The sequence below is a fragment of the Sphaeramia orbicularis genome, chromosome 6 (assembly GCF_902148855.1).
Source record: "Sphaeramia orbicularis chromosome 6, fSphaOr1.1, whole genome shotgun sequence".
In the NCBI taxonomy this organism is placed as follows: Eukaryota; Metazoa; Chordata; class Actinopteri; order Kurtiformes; family Apogonidae; genus Sphaeramia; species Sphaeramia orbicularis.
The window spans coordinates 4,659,529-4,680,103 of NC_043962.1; the positions used below are offsets into that span (position 1 = coordinate 4,659,529).

Genomic DNA, 20,575 nt, shown 5'->3' on the forward strand with positions numbered 1-20,575 from the left:
GGGATTTTTTTTTTTTTTTTTTTTTTTTTTTTTTATATATATGAGTTCTTTTCTCCGGGGCCATACGTTCTGCCATAGCATTAAACCAAGAACCTATTGTAGGTGGATCGGACTTTTTCCAGCATAAGTCTATGAATTTGCATAAAAATGTACTAAAAGTGTACAACAATGTTCTATAAATGCATCTCAAAGCAGAACCTAGTTAGAACAGTATGGACATGCAGATTAATCCTTGTCCTAATCATTTAAACTCATACCCTACGGCGCCACCTGCTGACCGCTTCATTCACTCCAAACCTCCTTTAAAGAAATGCACAGAATTAAAATTTTTATTTTGCAACTTTTTCACTTTATATCGACTTCTTTGTGGAAACTGTAGTTTTCAGAAGTGATGCTTTAAAAGTATTATAATAAAGTGCATTGTGATGGTTTAATGTAGGTGTGACGTCCACAGACACAAACACAAACACAAACATGGGCTGATTTTCAAACTTTGAAGCTTTTAAGTCCACTTTAACTTCACGTCTCTGGAGTCGAGGCTGTTTCTGCTGCGACTCCGACTCACTGAGAACAGAGTGTTCACTGAGTACACCCTGTTCTCTGTGTGTGTGTGTGTGTGTGTGTGCGCAGAGATGTGTATGGATTTTATATTACTCATCCTTTATGTTGCCTATATAGTGCAGCCTCGTTTTCAGATGTTTTATCCATTTAGTCCTCATCACTCGCCCGTTTTTACTTTTAACCCTTTAACCTCTGAGACATGATTCCAGGTAAATGTGCTGCTGTGAGTGTGCGTCTGTTTCAGGTTCATTAAAGCTGCTGTGAGTATGTGCTTGTGTTCCTTTTCTTCAGTGGTTTTGTTTTACTGTGTGTTTTAGGGTCAAAACAGGTGGAAGAACAGAAAAAGACAAAGAGAGGAATGGAAGTATGACAGGTTTTTACTAAATAAGGCACTTGGAATGTATATCAATAAGAGATTTAGGATGTTGAAGATGAACTGTGAACTGGAACACACGGAACAACAAGGATTTGAAGTTAGGCTCAGTAGTTTTTGTTTGGGGCTCTTCTTTTATATATATAAATGAGTCCAGCTGCTTTTAGACACCTGGTTGTACTCCAAAAAGCAGTCACACAGTCAAAATTCAGTAAAAACATAAATAAATAAATAAATAAATAAATGGAAAATCACATGACTAGAATGTGTGACATGAACTGTGAACTGGAACACACCTGGAATTGTTCATTTCAGTTTTTGTTAATTGCTTTTACTTTATTTTTGTTCTTTTAACTCATTTTGTTGATTTTTTTGTTCATATTTGGTATTTCTGTCAATTTTGTTGATTATTTTTCCTTTTTTTTTTTTTTTTATAATTTTTTGGATTGTTATGTTCATTTTTACTCATTTTGTTTTTTTTCTTGCTAATTTTCATTCGTATGTTGATTATTCATGTTTAATTTCTACATTTCTGAAATAATCTGATACATTTATTGATTTTGTTTGGCACTTTTTAATCATTTTAATTTTTTAATACCTGGTTTAACTCCAAAAAGCAATTACACGGTCAAAACTCGGTAAAAACACAGTAAAATAAATAAAGGAAAATCTCCAAAACACTGAAAACAACAGTAAAAACAAGAAAAATGGTGTTAAAAAAAGAAGCCCAAACAGTCTGTTTTTATAGTGTGTCGTCTCACTGCTCTGTGTTTTACGCCCCATTCCACAGGCGGTGGGTGAACTGAGCATGCTCAGACGTCTATGGAAAGAACAAGGTCTATTCTATCAACATGTATGGAAAGTTTTCTTATTGAGCAAATGGTTGAATTTTATGAATATTTAAAATAAATCATACAGTCAGAATGCTCACCACAGACACGTCAGGGGTTAAAGGGTTAAGAATGTCTCAGTTCGTACCTTTTATAGCAGTAAATTTATCCCAAACACTGACTTGAAAAAATCATGTGTAAAACTACATTTCATCAGTTTCAGTTCAGTTTAAACTTTATTTCATGTGTGAACATTAGCTGAGAAACAGACGGGCTTTTGCAGCGTAAAGTTAAAAATCAGATCAGTGTCACATTAAAGCCTTATGAAAGTGGTAAAAACACATTTGAATGTCATAGAAATATAGTTTTGTGCTGTAAAAAGAGGTTTTCATGTTAATATAACACATTTTTTGTACTAAAACAATATGTTCATGTTAAACTAAATTTGTTCTTGTAATGAAAAAAATCATTTAATGTTAAAACAAAACAGTTTCATTCATGTTATAAGAAGAACTTTAACTTTTTAGATTAATTTAAAGTTAAACCATCCTATAACTAGAACTACAGAGTATATTCAAATAACCTGGAAACTTATGGTGTGATATGTTTGTCATAATGTGAAAATGTCTTGTTTTAGCATGAATATGTTTTTCTTTCACCTTTTTTTTCTCTGTAAAAGCCTTTAGACGTTAATAGAAATGACAACAGAAGGTAAAAGTACACCTTGAATTCAGCTGAAAATAACAAAAAGCTTTAAACAACATGCATCGACAGGACTGAAAACTGTTCACAGTGTTTGGCTGAAGTGAAAATGTGAGTGATTTTCTTTTTTTTTTTTTAAATTCCTGTACAATGTGAACGAGACCAAACCACATGTTCCTTTTGTTCCACACTTGAACTTTTACCACCACATTGTTCTTGTATTTATCTACGGGTTAATTATGAAGGAAAAACTCTGTGATACTAAAACCAACTGGAATAGACAAATAATAAATAAATCAAGCTTTGTCTTTTATTTTGCTGTGATTCTGGAGACTTTTTCCAGACGTTAGGTGCAGCTTCTTCTCTCTTTTTTTTCTATTTACAGCAGATAAATGTTTTTATTCTGGTCACACTAGTATCTGAAGGGTTTTGTGATAAGATATTTTCACTATTTTACTTTATTATTATACTTTATTACTCTATTACTTTGTTATATCCCCCTCATTTTCTGCTCTTCTTGCTGGTGTTTGAGGTCAGTGTGAAGTGTAACAGCGCCATCTGCTGCACGATTCCAGCAAATACTGTTTTATCAGAACCACAATCAGAGCCAGAAAACTTTCTTAATCCCAGGGGAAATTATTATGTGTCACAGTTGGTCCATTCAAGTCCAATAAAAGTAGCAGGAAAGAAATGATCAATACAACAAAAATATATTTATACACATATAAAGGTCTGAATATGCACATGTGTATGACTCTAAATATATATGCACTGGAAAAAATGTAAATCTGACCAAGTGTATTTTTTTCATTTCTAGTCCAAATATCTCATCACACTTAAAATCAGACACAATCACCTAAAGAGGAACTTTTCAGTGAGATATAAGAACTGATCTTTAGACAATAGATCTGGAAAATCTGATTTGAAGAAATCTAACCAAGATAATTTCCACTTGTTCCACTGGCAGATTTTTTTTGTCTTAATTCAAGCAAAAAAAATTTTGCTTTATTTTTTAATTTTTTTTTTTTTTTTAAACTTAATTCAAGAAAAAAAATCTGTCAGTGGAACAAGTGAAAATGATTTCTTTAAATAAGATTTTCAAAATCTATTGTCTAAAAAGAAGTTCTTCCAGTCCAATCCGGCCCATGAGATGAATGAGTGAAATGCAAAAAATTACACTGAAGATATTAACAATCAGTGGTGTTAAAATCATTTTATTTCCACGTTCAGACCAAAATGACTTAAAGTGGATCAGACCAGTAGAATAATAACAGAATAACCTGTAAATAATGACAAATACAAATTTTTCCCTTTGTTTTAGTGTTCAGTTCAGTTTATTTCAAATATACAACAAAACAAACAAAAGGACCTCACTTTAGCCCTTAGAAATAAAACAGATTGCAAAAAACATGAAAACATATACGTTTACATGAAAACAAAACATGACGTCATTCACATATTTGAAAAGTGTTTTTAAAAGTATAAAAACAGTATAATTTCATGAAAATATTTCCATTTACAAACTATTCTGAGTAAATATGAACAACCTGAAATGTCTTAATAAAATTAAATGTAATTGTACCAATATTCTGCCTGTTATTAAATCTTTTGTGTATTTGTAGATCCACTGTGATCTGTGCGTTGTGTTAATAATAAGATGAGACAGAATACTGTTGAAATTGCACTTATTTATCCTAATTGTTATTATTATTATTATTATTATTATTATTATTATTATTATTATTATCCTTGTTGTTGTTGTTATTGTTGTTATTATTATCATATAGGTTATTATGCGTGAGTTCATATTGGACTGTTTGTGTCACTGATTTAATCTGATTATACTTGTGTCATTTAACTCCAAATGATCATCTATTCTATACCAGAACTTTTACATTTTATTGAGACGCAAAAGATGAATTTTATGTCAAATTTACACAGATACAATACCCTATAACCCTACATAATGTCTGCATTTTTACTCAGTCTTCTATAGAACAATATTGAATGTAATGCACTTTGCAGGAACGTCAGAATGTCAATAAACTGAGGCATAATATTGTTGAAATTGCACTTATTTTATGGTTGCTCATGTTATTCACATTTTTAAAGGATAATTTGTAGATGTAAACATTTTCATTATGCAATTTTTTTCTTTTTTCAGTTTAAAACACAGAGAAAAGTTCAGATTTGTCATTATTTATAGATTATTCTGTTATTATTTTACTGGTTTGATCCACTTTAGATCATACTGGTCTGAATGTGGAAGCTGAACTAAACTGACTTTAACATCCCTGGATTAGACAGATTTTAACCTTAATGAATGAAACAGTAACACATAGAAAATATCATCCGTTAGTGCAGTGATTCTCAACTGGTGGGTCATGGCTCAAATGTGGGTCTTGAACCAGTTTTCAGTGGTCGGGGCCTTTGTCTGGACAATAAATAATGTTCATAAACTAATCCTGTGCTTTATTTTTTATGGAGCTGAGTGTCGTCCATTCACACTCCCCAACAGTAGGTGGTGATAATGCAGTGTAATGATAATTAACATCAGACATTTAACAACACAGAATGACTATGAGCAAAACTATTACGAGAAAGTCTGGAAGATACTGTTAAAGAAGAATGGGAGAAGTTGTCACCCCAATATTTGAGGAACACTTGCGCAAGTTTCAGGAAGCGTGTGAAGGCAGTTATTGAGAAAGAAGGAGGACACATAGAATAAAAACATTTTCTATTATGTCAATTTTCTTGTGGCAAATAAATTCTCATGACTTTCAATAAACTAACTGGTCATACACTGTCTTTCAATCCCTGCCTCAAAATATTGTAAATTTTGCTTCCCCACCCTGTAGTTTGACCTCCACTGGACAAAAACCTCAGTGTGTTTAACTCATAAAGACCCAGTGTTACTTCTGTGTCAGTTCCCAAATGAAATTTTTCTCTATATTTAACCTTCCTTAAGTGATTTTGTCACCATTTATTGTAATCTTATCTTCAGTATTTTGTGTTTTTTCAGTGTAAATCCTGTATTTACCTATATTTAATTCACTGATCATGTAGATGTTCATTAAAGCTCAGAGTAAAGTTGGGGGTTATTCTGTCAGAAACAGAGAAAACTGAAGAAAAAGTGACTTTTTCAGTCAAATGTATCATTAACTGTACATAAACCGAGTGTCTTAATCCACTGTCATTGATTAAACTCCATGGGTTTATTATTATTTTTTCTTCAACTTTGCTCAGTTTGTGGCTTATCTTGTTTGTGTTGCTTATTGTTTTTGTTCATTTTTAAATTAATTTTGTTAATTTTATTGATTACTTTGGCTATTTTTCATTTTCTTCCATATTTTTTCCATGTTTTTATTTTTTTTATTTTTGTGAATTTTCTTATTCTGTTTTTTTTTTTTTTTCATTCATTTTTTTGTACTTTATTTGTTTTTGTTCATATTGGTGCCTTTTTTTCTTCAATTTTGTTCAGTTTGTGGGTTATTTTGTTCATGCCACTTATTGTTTTGTTGATTTATTATTCATTTTTGTTCATTTTGTTGTTTATTTTACTATTTTTTTCTTCATTTTTGTTCATTTTTTGCTTGTTTTTTCCACATTATTTATTATTTTGTAAGTTTTTCCTTTTTTTTGTTGTGCTTTTTATTTAGCTAACATAAAATCCAGTGTGTCCATCCACTGTCATTGATCCAACTCCATGGGTTTTACTGGGGAATCAATGTTGTAGCAGATGACGGTGTTTCCATGGTAACTACGGAGCCTCTGAACGTCCAAATGGGTCATATCTGATGACCATGAAAAGATGACAAACTGTATTTTACACCAATTATTTACATGTATTAATAGGATTAGGGGATCAACAGTTATTAAACAGTTTAGATCAGTAAATGGTTTTGGTCGACGGTGGACGTTTGAGTCTTTATGAGTTAATTCTTTAATAGGTGACTGAATGTTACCCTTTACCCTGCTTACATCAGATATAACTGCTTTCTCATTGCTACTGTAACATAATATGGGTTTGGGTATTATAAGACTGTGATCCTTTCTTTAAAGAGTCCGTAGTTTTTGCAGAATTTAGGAAAAATAAGGGATCTACTTGGTCTGAAATGAAGCTAATGTGATGAAAATGCAAACACAAAAACGAAGGATCTGGCAAAAAAAACAAACAAACAAAAAAAGCAAACAAACAAAAAAAAAGATAATGACCAATATTCATAATCACAATAAATGTCAAATTCATGTCAGATTTGATTTTTTTTTCTGACTGTAACTTGTTACTTTAGGTGTTAACTTTTTCTTATTAAAATATAAAACAAAAAAATCTGACAAAAATGATGTAAAATGGACAAGACAAAAAAGCTCAATGTTTTTGCTGAACTTAGGAAAGATGAGGCTGATGTGGAACCACAGGATAATTATTATAATACTCACCAAGGCACAAAGATATTGATAACTGCCACAATAAATGTCAAATTTATAATCAGATTTTTAGTTCTGACAATAAATTAACCCTTTCATGCATAGTGGTCACTCTGGTGGACAGCTGTTCAAAGACGTTCTTTTGTATATTCATGGATTTTGTTGTTTTAGTTCCATATCAGCCAACACAGTGGACGCTTATGCACCATCCCATACACTGACATTCAGACCATTACTGTTACTTTACTGTTCTAAATAAACCTGATCAGCCGTAACATGTTTGAGTGTAAAAAAAACCCTGCTAATTCTTATTAAACTGTAATTAACAGGTGTTTTTTTTGTTTGTTTGTTTGTTTTTTAAACAAAAAGATAAAAAAATATATAATTTTTTTTTTTTTTTTTTACATATTATCTCCATGAAGTGTGTAATAACTAGTATTAGAGTATTTTAAATGTGAGAAAACATCAGATTAGCAGCATTTAACATGTTTTTGTTTCATAGTTTTCACACAGTGTATCTTGTTTCTTTGCACGACATGTAAAGTGTCATGAGATAACTTTTGTTATGATTAGGCACTATATAAATAAAATTTGATTTGATTTGATTTGCTTCTAAAGTTAAATGCATGGCGTCGAGCTGAGGGGACATTTTCTTAACTCCATGAAAAATAGGTTCATAAAAAAACTTCAATTGCATTGTTTTTTTTTTTCATGTCTAAAGAGAAATAAAAACCTCTTTGGAAAAAAAAAATCTTGATTAAGATTCTCATAATTCCTGCATGAAAGGGTTAAAGCAAATTTCCATTTCTGGTCTTAATTGTTTCATATTAAAATAAAACAGACAAAACATGACAAAGCTGACACTAAAGGCACCAGACTAAACAGTCACATTTAACTTCCTTCTGGTCGCTACTTCAAAATAAAATCCCTTTATTTTGAAAGCGTCTGCCGGAAGTGTTGTGTGCGCGTGCGTCTGGCAGCTTCACGCGCCGTGCGGTAACGCGGTGCAGCTGCGGACGTCGTTAAGAAGCGGAGCGGACACCGGGCGGACGGTACGCGGCATCCATGGCCCCAGCGGCGGCGAAGTGAAGAATGGGCTCCGCGGCGTCGCAGCCATGGCCAGATCCAGCACCAACAGAAGCGCCGACGGGGGGGAGTCACGGGTGAGCACCGGGACCGCGGACCGGGGAGAGGCGCGAGACCTGGCCGAGCCCCGGGAACTGTCTCTGGAGGCGGTGCTGAAGTCCTACGAGCAGCCCATCAACGAGGAGCAGGCATGGGCAGTGTGCTACCAGTGCTGCAGCGGGCTCCGGCTGCCCCGCCCGCCCCCGGACGACCGAGTGAGCCGGGTGAAGGACCCGTCCTCCATCCTCCTGCACCGGGACGGAACCGTGTCGTTACAGCGCGAGGCTCGACCCAACGGTAGGACGGCGACCCGGGTCCACTGACACACAAAACCCCGACGTAAATACGGCAAATTATAGAGTTATCGCTTTTGTCCCGCCAATTAAATCATGTATTCAGTGAGTTATGGAGTTGGTTTTAAAGTGTGTGGTCCTGTCTTTAATTCGGCTTTGAATATTGTTGACAAAATGGCCGCACAGTTTGTTAAAATGTAAACTTTTGCCGCCGTTTGGCTTCATTCCCGGTGTTGTTGTCAAGCAGAACAGTCCGCGGTGGGCGGCAACAAAGAGAGCAAAACAAGGAAAGAAGCGCTTATTTTTTACAAAACTACACCATATCTGCTTATTATAAATGCACCGAATTTTACAGTATCACCTCTCTTTTCATATTATATGTGTTAATTTGTTTGTTAATGAAGCGCCTTTATTTGTGGACAGTTTAATCTTAAATTACCTGCATTTCAAGCGGAATTTGGGACGAAGCAGTCAGCAACAGTAAAGGACGCATATTTCATCTTGTCCTCAATAACATAACCTTCATGTGCAGAACTAGGGGGTTTGATAGTGTTGTATATTCAGAATGTGCCTTTACATCAGTAGTCACTCTAATCCAGATCAGTTGATTGAAGTTGTGTTGTGTCGCACCAATGCCAACCAGGATGACTTGTATTATGCCGGTAAATGATTAATAATTCATGCGGCTCAGACATCCCCTCTGTCAGACACTTCTGGAGACTTCAGGAGGGGGACGGAGACCCAGAGGATTTTACGCAGTCCGTCCTACACGGAAGCCCTGTGTATGTGAAGTATTTATGTCCTCACTGCAGGTTGGGCCCAAGAAATCCACTATAAATCTACAAACCAAGTAAAAGCCGAGGCTAGAGACTTTCACACAAAAGCTAACAACCCCAGGAAATGAGGGACATTATGTGTGAAAGTGGGGCAGTTTTTCAGGGGACACTGGGGTTCAGTCACCAACAGGTCACATGAGGCCTGAGAGATGCAGCATTTTAGGACAAATCAGGCTGATTAAGGAACCACTGAGCTGGGACAGGTGAAAGAAAGTACAACCCAGCAAGTCACAAACATGATACCGATTATGATTATAATAAAGAGTTCATTTATAATTCATTTCACTTTAGCAGGTAAAACATCTGCTCTGTAGCAGGGGTGCCAAACATGCGGCCTGTGGACCAAAACCGGCCCACCAAAGGGTCCAATTCGGCCCGTGGGATGAATTTGTGAAATGCAAAAATTACACTGAAGATATTAACAATCAGTCATGTTAAAATCGTAAGGTTCCACATACAAACCACTGCAATCTCAAGTGGGTAAAACCAGTAAAATACTATCAGTATTAGAATAGAATGGAATAGAATAGAATAGAATAGAATAGAATAGAACAGAAAAGCCTTTATTGTCATTGTGTGTTCAGTGCTTCTCCAGTCAATGCAACAATATGAAAAAAAAACCCAAATACATCAGCAAATAAGAAGAGAGTGAATTTAAAATTAGAGCAAACGAAAAGTAAAATAGGAAATTAGAATATAAAATTTAACAAAAATAAAATAGAACAGCACTAAAAGTAGGATAAAATAAAAAAGACCAAAAAAATTGCTGATAGATAAAATATTAACAGTGTGTATCTATTAAAAAATAGTACATTTACATGAAAAAGTTGACATTTGCAAACTAACCTTTCATAAAAATGTGAGTAACCTGAACAAATATGAACAACCTGAAATGCATCAAGAAAAATAAGTGTAATTGTACCAATATTCTGCCTGTTATTAGATATTTTGTGTATTTGTAGATCCACTGTGATCTGTGTGTTGTAATGCACATGTGTAAATGATAAACTGAGGCAGAATAGTGTTAAAATGACACTTATTTTTCTGCAAAAAATTCAGGCTGTTCATGATTTGTTCATGTTCACATTTTTAAAGGATACTTTGTAGAAACATTTACATAATGTAATTTTACTTTTTTCAGTCTAAAACATGAAGTTTAGAGTTGACATTATTTATAGATTATTATTATTATATCCCTGAAATTGAGTTTTGGGGATATAATGATTTTACCCCAAAAGCTGCCACCGGATCTCCCTCCTTGGTGTTTTGGCGATAATTAGGACAGATTTGGTTGGATTTCTTCTCCTTTGGTAACCAACATAGGGGACCCCTAGTGGACAAACCCTATGGAGTACAGCTTCTATGAGTTTTATAAGTCATCCACATGGGGGCGCTTTAGTTGAAAATCAGTTTTTTGGACATAAATCAAGCAATAATAGGCCAGTTGAGATCAAATTTGGTTCATATTGATTGTCTTAGAATTGTCCATGTTCTATCTACCATCCAGAGTTCATATGGGGTCATTTTCATTCACTAGGTGGAATTTTGTGGGAAAAATTGGTTCTCTGACCATTACTGACCACTATCAGGTCCATGTAGTCAAATTGAGTTCATATTGATTGTCTAACTATTATCGTGGATAGATTTATATATAGCAGAGGATTGGGGGGATTTCAGGGATATACTTTTGCTGTTGGCCCCTGATAGCGTAAGCCTCATGATTTTACTGGTTTGACCCATTTTGATCATGTTGGCCTGACCTCTGCTTTAGAACCAGTTTAATTCAGTTTTTTCTGTGTCCGTCTATGTGGTTCTCACTCTACCATCCCATAAAACACTTTCCTCATGTTCTTTTAAAGGAGTGACATTTTGCTTTTTTAGATGGAATTATGCATTTTCAAACATTTCCCTCTGGTCTGCATAAATGCTATACTTTGGTCTGAATTCTTCATTAATTCAACTCCATGTGCTCTGTCCCGATCAGCCATTTGTGTTCATTAATACAACCAACAACTGAACAGTTTAGGTAATCGGCTCCAAGTTTGGACATATTTTCAGTCTGGACTACAACCGCTGCTGCTGACAAACAATTATGGAGAAATACTCGAGAAATGTTCGTCTGAAGTCTGGACCTTATATGTGCAAATGTCGGGACCTAACTAGTTAGAAAACGTAACAAATTAAGATGGAATTAAAACGGGTTGTAGAAATCCACTGGATTTTTGCCAGAATTAATATAAGGATAGCTTTGCAGCACCAGGAGGGTTCAAATTCAAACTTTTTGAACTATTAGGGTCCAAATACGTAAATAAACAAACCAAAGACTAATAAAATCGGGTTTAGAAAAATATGACCCCTTTAATGGGCATAACTTTTGCTGTATTTCTGCTGGGTTTTCACTGTACTCGGGTGTTTTAATCTCCTAAAAATAATGTTTACATGGTCCAGGTGCATGTATAAAACCAAATAAACCATGGCCCTGTGGTCATGGATGTATTCTGATACGTAGGGTTACGTTACAGAACTACAGCTGATTCTGTCCTTGTTGTGTCTGTTTGCAGATCGTGTTAAAGGTCAACTCTGCTTTTCAATCAATGTGTTACAGACTTTCATGAAACTTTCGTCATACAAAATTCAACGGCAGAGTCACCCTTATGTAGGGGTGTGTATTGGCAAGAATCTGGTGATTCGATACCAATCACAATATTAGGACCACGATACATCACAATACTGTCAACAAGGCAGTATTTTTTGTTTGTTTTGTTTCTTTTTCTAAGAGAATATTTCCTGGAAAAATGTAATTATACCAGAAATATTCACAAATACTAAACAAAATTTTATTTGATCAGAACAGGATTTAATACTATATCATAAAACTTTGCTCTGTAAAAACGAAATTTTGTCATAAATAATAATAATGATTAAATAAATAGAATTATGTTTACAGACATTACAGTTTAATGATCCTGCTCAAATGTTCATATTCTATTAGTCGTGGAAAGAACGTATAGTGGAGAGTCTCTGAATCATCCAACATCATAACATTATTTATTTGTGATCCCAACAAAGAAACGAACATCTGCCTCTCAGACAGTAAAAAGTGCTTTTAGGATGATTGAAATAACCATTATTTAACAAAACAGTGTTATCAGTTTAAGAAAACTAAATGCATGACCTGCAATATCACAAAACTACTTTTTTAGTACAAACAACAGAGCAAAATACCCATGTGAATATAAAAATAAAAGAAACACTAAAAAGAAAAAGAAAAACATGAACCTCTCCATTTAAATAAATACCTAAAAATATTGATACCGTATCCTACTTTTTAATATTGATACAGTATCATGAAATGAAACATCACGATATATTGCAGAACCGATATTTTCTTACACCCTGACCCTTATGGTTGACTCTTGGAGGAAAAAACCTATAAATGATCATTAGAAACCAGATGAAGCTGCAGACGGTGGACCTTCAACACTGACCGTCCCTCTGGTCTTTGTGTTTGTGCAGAGGAACATCTGTGTGGTTGAGCTTCTGTCATGGAATGCTAGCATGCTAATGGGGGAATGCTAACAGTCAGTCTCTAGGCGATGTCCAGTGCACGTTGCCCAGCAACAGAATGGCATCTGACTTGAAGCTCCGCTATTCTGTTATTTAATCTAATAATTTATAATAAATCACGCTTTATCAGAATTAAATCACTGACTTAAAAATAGTCTGAAAGCTCTAGTCAGATGGGATTCTACTTCAGTGCACTTACATCGTCCTTTTTTGTGTCCATTTGAAACCATGGTAACAGCTGTGATCATAAAGCGTCCCAGATTTCAGCCTGTGAGTCTGTGGATGTGTACCCTCTGATCCATGAGTAAAGCCGGTCCGTGGACGCTGAACCAGTAGGAAGTAGGTCTGGAACAGAGTCTGTATTATTAAAGCAGACACAGGGACACGGGGTTTGAGCTCAACTGACCGACAATGAGCTCCTGTGAAGGCACTGTGACTGTTGTGGTCTTTGTTGTCATTGTCGTAATCTTCATCACCTTCGTCGTCTTCGTCATCATCTTCATTGTTGTCTTCATCTTTGTTGTCGTCATCATTGTCAAAGTCATTATCATTGTTGTCTTTGTTGTTGTCATCGTCATTGTCGTCTTCGTTGTCTTCGTCCTTGTTGTCTTTGTCGTTGTCTTCGTTGTCATCATTTCCATTGTCTTTGTCGTCATTGTCCTCTTCATTGTTGTCTTTGTTGTTGTCTTTGTTGTGTTCATCATGGTTGTTGTCATCATTGTCGTTGTCCTCCTTGTTGTTGTCTTTGTCGTCATTGTCCTCTTCATTGTTGTCTTCGTTGTTGTCTTTGTTGTGTTCATCGTGGTTGTCTTCATCGTCATTGTCCTCTTCGTTGTTGTTATCGTTGTCCTTGTCTTCGCCATCTTTGTCGTTGTCTTTGTTGTTGTCTTCGTCGTTGTCTTCTTCATCTTCATCATCATCGTCTTTGACATCATCTTCATTTGAAATTTCTTCAAACATCTTCTCTGAAACTATTGCTCCCATTCATCTAAAAATGTTTATGTTGCTTCCTTGGGATGAAGTTGTAAATGTGAGAACTGAAACGCATTAATCATTGCAGTATTTATCCAATGAAAAGATCTGGACTATTGAGTTACATCTAAGAATGAAGGTTTTGGGTTTTTTTGGTCCAGATTCTGAGTCCAGTATCACTGCGTCACATTTACTTGATTGAAGATGATGAGCAAAAGCACAAAGATCGACTCTGACTTCAATGTAAATTAGATGTAAAGTAAATCCCTCTGTGCTAACACTAGTTCTTTATAGTGATGTTTCCATTTTCCTTCATTATTTCGCTCAAACTAACCCAGTTCTTCCTCGTCCAGTTTTCTTTCTCTGTCACTTCTGTTGTTTTCTTTGACTTTATTTCTCTCAGACATTATCACCATGGCAACAGATGGCAAAGAGCATCCAGGGAAACTGTGTGTGTATAGAAGGAAGTATGTCAGGGTTTTATGTTGAGATGGTCTGTGTCGTTATCCAGAATAAACAACAACACACTAGGTCAGACCAAACCTGATCAGATATGAGACGGCGGCTGGAAACATTAGCGAACGTCTGAAGCATCGGGTTCATTTAGGTCAAAAGACGTTTACTGTGGAAATGTGGGAAATATAGAACATATTTAAATGACCTCTAGATGGATTCTGGATTCTAATACTTTCCTCTTATTTGTATCTCACCGACCGAAGGTGCTGGGTCCGTAGTCTTTGTCATCTCTGTATTTTTTGTTGTCGTCATCATCTTTATTGTTTTTGTTGTCATCATCGTTTTTATTGTTGTCTTCGTCATAGTTGCCTTTGTCATCATTGCCTTCATCATCGCTGCCTTCGTCGTCATTGCCATCATCATTTTTGCCTTCATCATTGTTGCCTTCATCATCGTGGGATTAAATAAGTGTTCCCTTCTTCCCTCCCCTTTTTAGATGTATAAATAACACTAAAATTGTATTAAGTATTCCTTTTGTAATAGTATAAATTTCGGTTTTGTTTGTCTTTTATATTAATTTGCTTCAGGCATTTGTTTTTGTGGGCGTTTGTAGAAGTATCAGAAATAAAATATTTCTTCATTCATTCGTAAATCAAACTAGTTTAACCTCAGACGTCGGAAATAAAACAGAAATTGACCCAAATGTTGCTCGAAGCCCAGCGCAGACCAATGCTAACGTCGATGAGCTTTGAATCCTTCGCTCCTCCATGTGGGCGTCTGTGGACGGAGCTTCAGGGTTTAATGGAAGTGTTTTGGTGCACATTTCTGACTGTCCTTTGTGTTTGCTGAAGCCCGACTGTGGGAACCCGGTGGAGGTATCGGTGGTTACACCAGCTGACCCCTGTGGTGCATTATTTGAACCCGTTCGACAGGTTTGCAGCGGTTCATGTTATCATCCGCCTCCTGTGGGGTTGGACGTCATAATAGAGTCGGTTCCACGCCGTAGAGCTGCCTTTTGTTCAAGACAGAAGCAGCGTCTACGTTCACACGGTCGGACACGGTGATGCGTTTGGACCCATCACCCCTTTTAACCCTTTAAGACAGGGGTGCCAAACATGTGGCCCGTGGGCCAAAACTGGCCCGCTAAAGGGTCTGATCCGGCTCATGGGATGAATTTATAAAACGTCAAAGTTACACTGAAGATATTAACAATAAAGGATGTTAAAATCAGTTTAGTTCAGGACATTCAGACCAATATGATCTAAAGTGGATCAGACCAGTGAAATAATAACAGAATAACCTATGAATAAACTTTTCTCTTTGTTTAAGTGTAAAAAAAGTTAAATTACATGGAAATGTTTGTATTTATAAACTATCATTTCATAAAAAAATGTGAATAACCTGAACAAATATGAACAACACGAAATGTCTGAAGAGAAGTAAGTGTAATTGTACCAATATTCTGCCTGTTATTAAATGTTTTTCTAGATCTGATCTGTAATGTACATGTATAAATGATAAGTTGAGGCATAATATTGTTAAAATTTCACTTATTTTTCTGAAGAAATTTCAATTTTTTCATGTTATTCACATCTTTTTTGTTTGGATAGTTCGTAAATGGGTGCGATCGAGCAAAAGTGAACGTCAACATGAAAAAGTAAATTTGCACACATTTATCAAGTCTACTCATGTTTTAGCTCAAGATCTCTTTTTATGGAACTGTTATCCTTTTTAAAATACCACTTACACAGTACAGGAGAACTTCTGAACCTTCTTCTAGGCTGCAATAAATCAACAAAAAGACATGCAAAAGACTTTCTATTACTTTGAGAAATTAAAATTCTGAATGATGGAATTTGTGAATTCATACACTGGTCACATTTAAAAAGACAATCTGTGAACTGTCACAGAGAAATTACCCTTTATTAGTACTTTACTTACATCAGTATGGACCAGCACGATTTCTAAATAACACTGTGTTAGTATAAAATACGTTAAATAAATCATAGTGATCATATCTGGCTTATTGTTTTAAAAAGTAAGTCAACATTTTGGGTGATGCATACAATGGTAAAGAGTTGTCCAAGTGTTACTATGGCAACCTGTCCACATGGTACTACATTCTCATGTTATTAAAATGCAAGATTTTTCGATATTTACTCCAAAATTTGTTTTCAGCGTAGGTGAACATAATATCTAAAAGGTTTGGTCCTACTTGATATCAATTTCTGTTGAGAATCGCATGTTTTGAATGTTTGCGTAAAGCTTAAAAAATTGATGTCTGTTTCAAGTCCACGTTACTGAGCAGTAATTTGACATTTTTCACCAAAAATTTTTTAATCTCCATGTAAATACCTTACTCAGATATGTAGAATACATGCATATAAGTTACTGTGCTTACATGACAGACTGTTGACACGTGTTACCACTTGATTGGACCCATATGCAAATATTTTCATAATTTAGTATTATTTTTTTGCACTAAAACTAAAAGACAAATGAGTAGTTGCCATTATTTATTGGGTATTCTGTTATTATTTCACTGGTCTGACCCACTTTAGGTCATATTGGTCTGAATGTGGAACCTGACTTGAACACCCCTGCTCTAACCACTTACAAACTACAGTTTTTTGAAATCTTTATCAAAACTGAATACTTTTTTTTAAACTCTGGCGTCTGAATGGTTAACACCCACTCCCACATTTCTCATCCTGTGTTTCCTGCTGATCCCTGTCATCTGTCTCTTTTTTCATCCCTCCTACTCCGCCTTTTGACCTGATCGTTCTGTTTTTTCGCCTCCCGTCTCCCTCGTCCGTCCATTCTCGTGTTTCTCTGCAGTAAGAGCTGCTGATGGAGGAGTTTCAGGCCTCTCGGGTGTCATTACTGACATACGAGCCGGACCAAAGAGCTTTTTTACTCTCTCTGAAACACGCACACGCAGATGCAAACAAACCTGGCAGTAACACAATAAAACACGGTCGAGTCCTACCTGGCGGGCAGACGCAGCAGCGGCTTTGATTTAATGGGTAAAGACTGGAAACACAACGCTGCACTTTTTATTCCTGTTATTTTGCTCCCATTGGGACAGAGTTTTAGCTCAGCTGATCATTGATCAAAACATGAAGGTGTGTGTGTGTATATATTTCTATATATATATATATATATATATATATATATATATATATATATATATATATATATATATATATATGGACAAAAGTATGTGGACACATTAAATTCAGGTGTTTCCTTTCTAACAGGGGTCTGGGATACAAAACAATAATGATTAATGTCATAATATAGTTTTATTTTGGGATAAATATCATTGTAGTGGTTAGTTTGGTTTAAATTATCTTTGCTTCCAAAATGACTCAGAGATAGTTTTGACTTCATTTCTCTCAACATTGATTTAGTTTTTTTAAAAAATCCATGACTATGATTTTAAATGTTCTACCTCCTAATTTCTAAAACATTTTTCCTGCTCTGACTGTAAATAATAATTTTCTGCCACAACTAATCATTTACTTTCTTCACATTTCACTGAGGAAGAAAAATCTCCCATTAAACTTTAAGGAAATATTGATGTTTTTATCTCAAATCATCATAAACAGGACATCTTACATCTTACATCAACATGGTGTGTCCCAATATTTATGTCCATATAGTTTATAAACATCAATATATTCTTGTTTTTATTAGAATTTTACTGCAACCAGATCCTACTCTGAACTGGTTTTACTGAATTGTTTTAAGTGTTTTTCCTCTTATATTATATTTGGTGTACAGCACTTTGATGGAAAGTGCTTTATAAATAAATTTAAGACCAGACAGAAAAGATAGTTTATAAACTATATGGACATAAATATTGGGACACACCATGTCTACAGCTGGAAGATGTCCTGTTTATGATGATATGAGATATAAACACCAATATTTCCTACTTTGTTGTGGCAGAAAATTATTAGGCTATTTACAGTTACATGAAAAGTATTTTAGAAATTTATGAAAGGAAGAACGTCGCCTCCAGAAAAAAATATGGGAAATTATAATGAGATTTTTCACTGTTTTCTAATGTTTTATCATCGTTTCATATAAAATAAACAGCAACTGAAACATAAGTAAAATAAGTATAAAGACATTTACAACTGATGTCCACTGGGCGTTCACACCAAACAGTGACTTTAACCTTTAGAATGCAGTTTCAAACATACGGCCCGTGGACCAAAAGTGGCCCGCTAAAGGGTCCAATCAGGCCCATGGGATGAATTTATGAAATACAAAAATTACACTGAAGATATTGACAGTCAGTGATGTTAAAATCATTTTAGTTCAAGTTCCACATTCAGACCAATATGACCTAAAGTGGATTCGACCATTAAAATAGTAAAACAATAATCTAGAAATACTGTTTTCTCTTTGTTTAGTGGTCTGACCCACTTTAGATCATTTTGGTCTGAATGTGAAAACTGTAAGAGGCAAATCAAGTGTAATATTTATCATGAAATTTACCTGCAAAGAGCTTGTAATGCATTATTTATGAAGAATATGGGAGTGAGACAGAACCGACGTTCATATTGAACTGATTATTCATGTTTCAGAAAATGATATCAAGGCGGCGTCTGCTTTGGCAGAAAAATCTGAATTAACACATTAAAGCTAAAGATGCAAAATATGCAAATGAAAAACCTCTGATTAAAAAACACATTTAAAGTCAGTTCCTATACTTCCATGAATCCGGGGTTCATTAATTAGAAAAAGAAGGAAAAAATAGGACACTGACCCAAAAAAAAGATAAATAAAAAAACAAAAACCAAGTTCAGAGAAACTGTGTCAAATTTAGAATCAGAACGACATCAGGAGGAGGTGGAAGTTATGATCAACTTAATCTAGATCAGTGTTGGACTGACACTGGGAACAGTCACCGTAAAAAACAATCACTAATAACCATTGACAAAAAAGATATACAGCATTACATGAGGTCACAATAAACAAATACAATACAGGCATTAGGGGGAATAAAGGAGAAAAACAGTAAACTACAGTAAAAACAGACTGTAATTCAACGTAATTCAGATTTATTAATAGACACTGAACGTAAGACATGATTAATTCACATCAAGGCTTTTAAAAATACCAGAAGAACATCAACTGAAAGCTCAAAAAAACAAAAACAATTTTAGGAAAATAACAACTTAAACAACAAGCACTTAAATGGTTAAATCAGTAAATTAGAAACATCAGAAGAAAGGTCTGTGTAAATATTCCACTAGAACAGACTATGTGTGTGTCTGAGGGTGGAAGAACAAGAACACAGTTCGTTTGGATCACAACGTTTCATACATGATGAAAAAATACAGAACTTCACACTGACCACACCCACTTTCAGTTTCTTATCAATCACACAATAGTTGTCCGATGCCACACACAAAAAAACACAGTTCTGCAGTTTAAGTTGTGGAATGTTGTTTATTGTATCCAGTATGCAATGTTTCTTTGTTAGTTTGTTGTCAATTTATTTTTCTTATTGATAATTATTATTATTAGTATTATTGTAATTAATAATAATAATAGTAATAACATTACTTACATACTTACAGTATATTACTTATATATTGCTGTTACAACTACTATTACAATTATCACTTTATTATAACTTTGTACCTGTGATTTTTAATCTCTCTCTCGCTCTCTCTCTCTCTCTCTCTCTCTCTCTCTCTCTCTCTCTCTCTCTCTCTCTGTCTGTCTGTCTGTCTGTCTGTCTGTCTGTATGTGTGTGTGTGTGTATGTCATAATATTAGAACTATTATAATTAGAATCCCTTATTTATTATCATTTATTATTATTACTACTTTGTTCTATTTGTACTTTTTAATGTGCAATTGACTTTTTTTTACTACTGTTTTTATAGTTGTTATTAATATTTTCTTGTAATATTATTTATATGCGTACATTCACCGTTGTCCTGCTATTGGAACCTCAATTTCCCGAGAGATCAATAAAGTTCTAACTAATCTAATCTACAAACCGCTCTGTTTTTTAGAGGATGTAATAACCTTAAACTGTTGATTTTCCGTTGTGACTGTTTCCTTGTTTTTATAGATGACACAGATGGACCTCCTCTTCCTCCTGCTGCTGAGTGTCAGGTAAAGTCAAGACAAATCATCACTTTATTTCCAAAATGTTCATTGATTCTATCTTCCCTTGAAAACCTGCTCATTCCCTCAGTCTGTCTGGATGCATCCATCCTTTCATTAATCCAGGGGTGTCAAACGTGCGGCCCACGGGCCAAAACCGGCCCCCCCTAAGGGTCCAATCTGGTCCACAGGGTGAATTTGGGAAGTGCAAAAATTATATTAATATTATATATTAAAGCTATACCGTATGATGTGGCATTTTTACACTTTTCTTTTGTCATCTTAAAATGCTCCTAAT

General features: G+C 34.9%; 1 protein-coding gene across 2 annotated transcripts in view; it reads left to right on the forward strand.

Moving 5' to 3' along the window:
• The first annotated feature begins 7,900 nt into the window (after positions 1-7,900).
• Positions 7,901-20,575, forward strand: part of spire2 (spire-type actin nucleation factor 2) — a 35,578-nt gene continuing 22,903 nt past the window's right edge. For both annotated transcript variants that reach the window (XR_003935681.1, XM_030137333.1), the window contains exons 1-2: positions 7,901-8,316; positions 20,243-20,286. Coding sequence is in view for 1 of the 2 variants with exons in the window: in XM_030137333.1 (XP_029993193.1) it covers positions 8,010-8,316; positions 20,243-20,286 (351 nt within the window). In the remaining variant the exon portion in view is untranslated. The remainder of the gene's footprint in view (positions 8,317-20,242; positions 20,287-20,575) is intronic.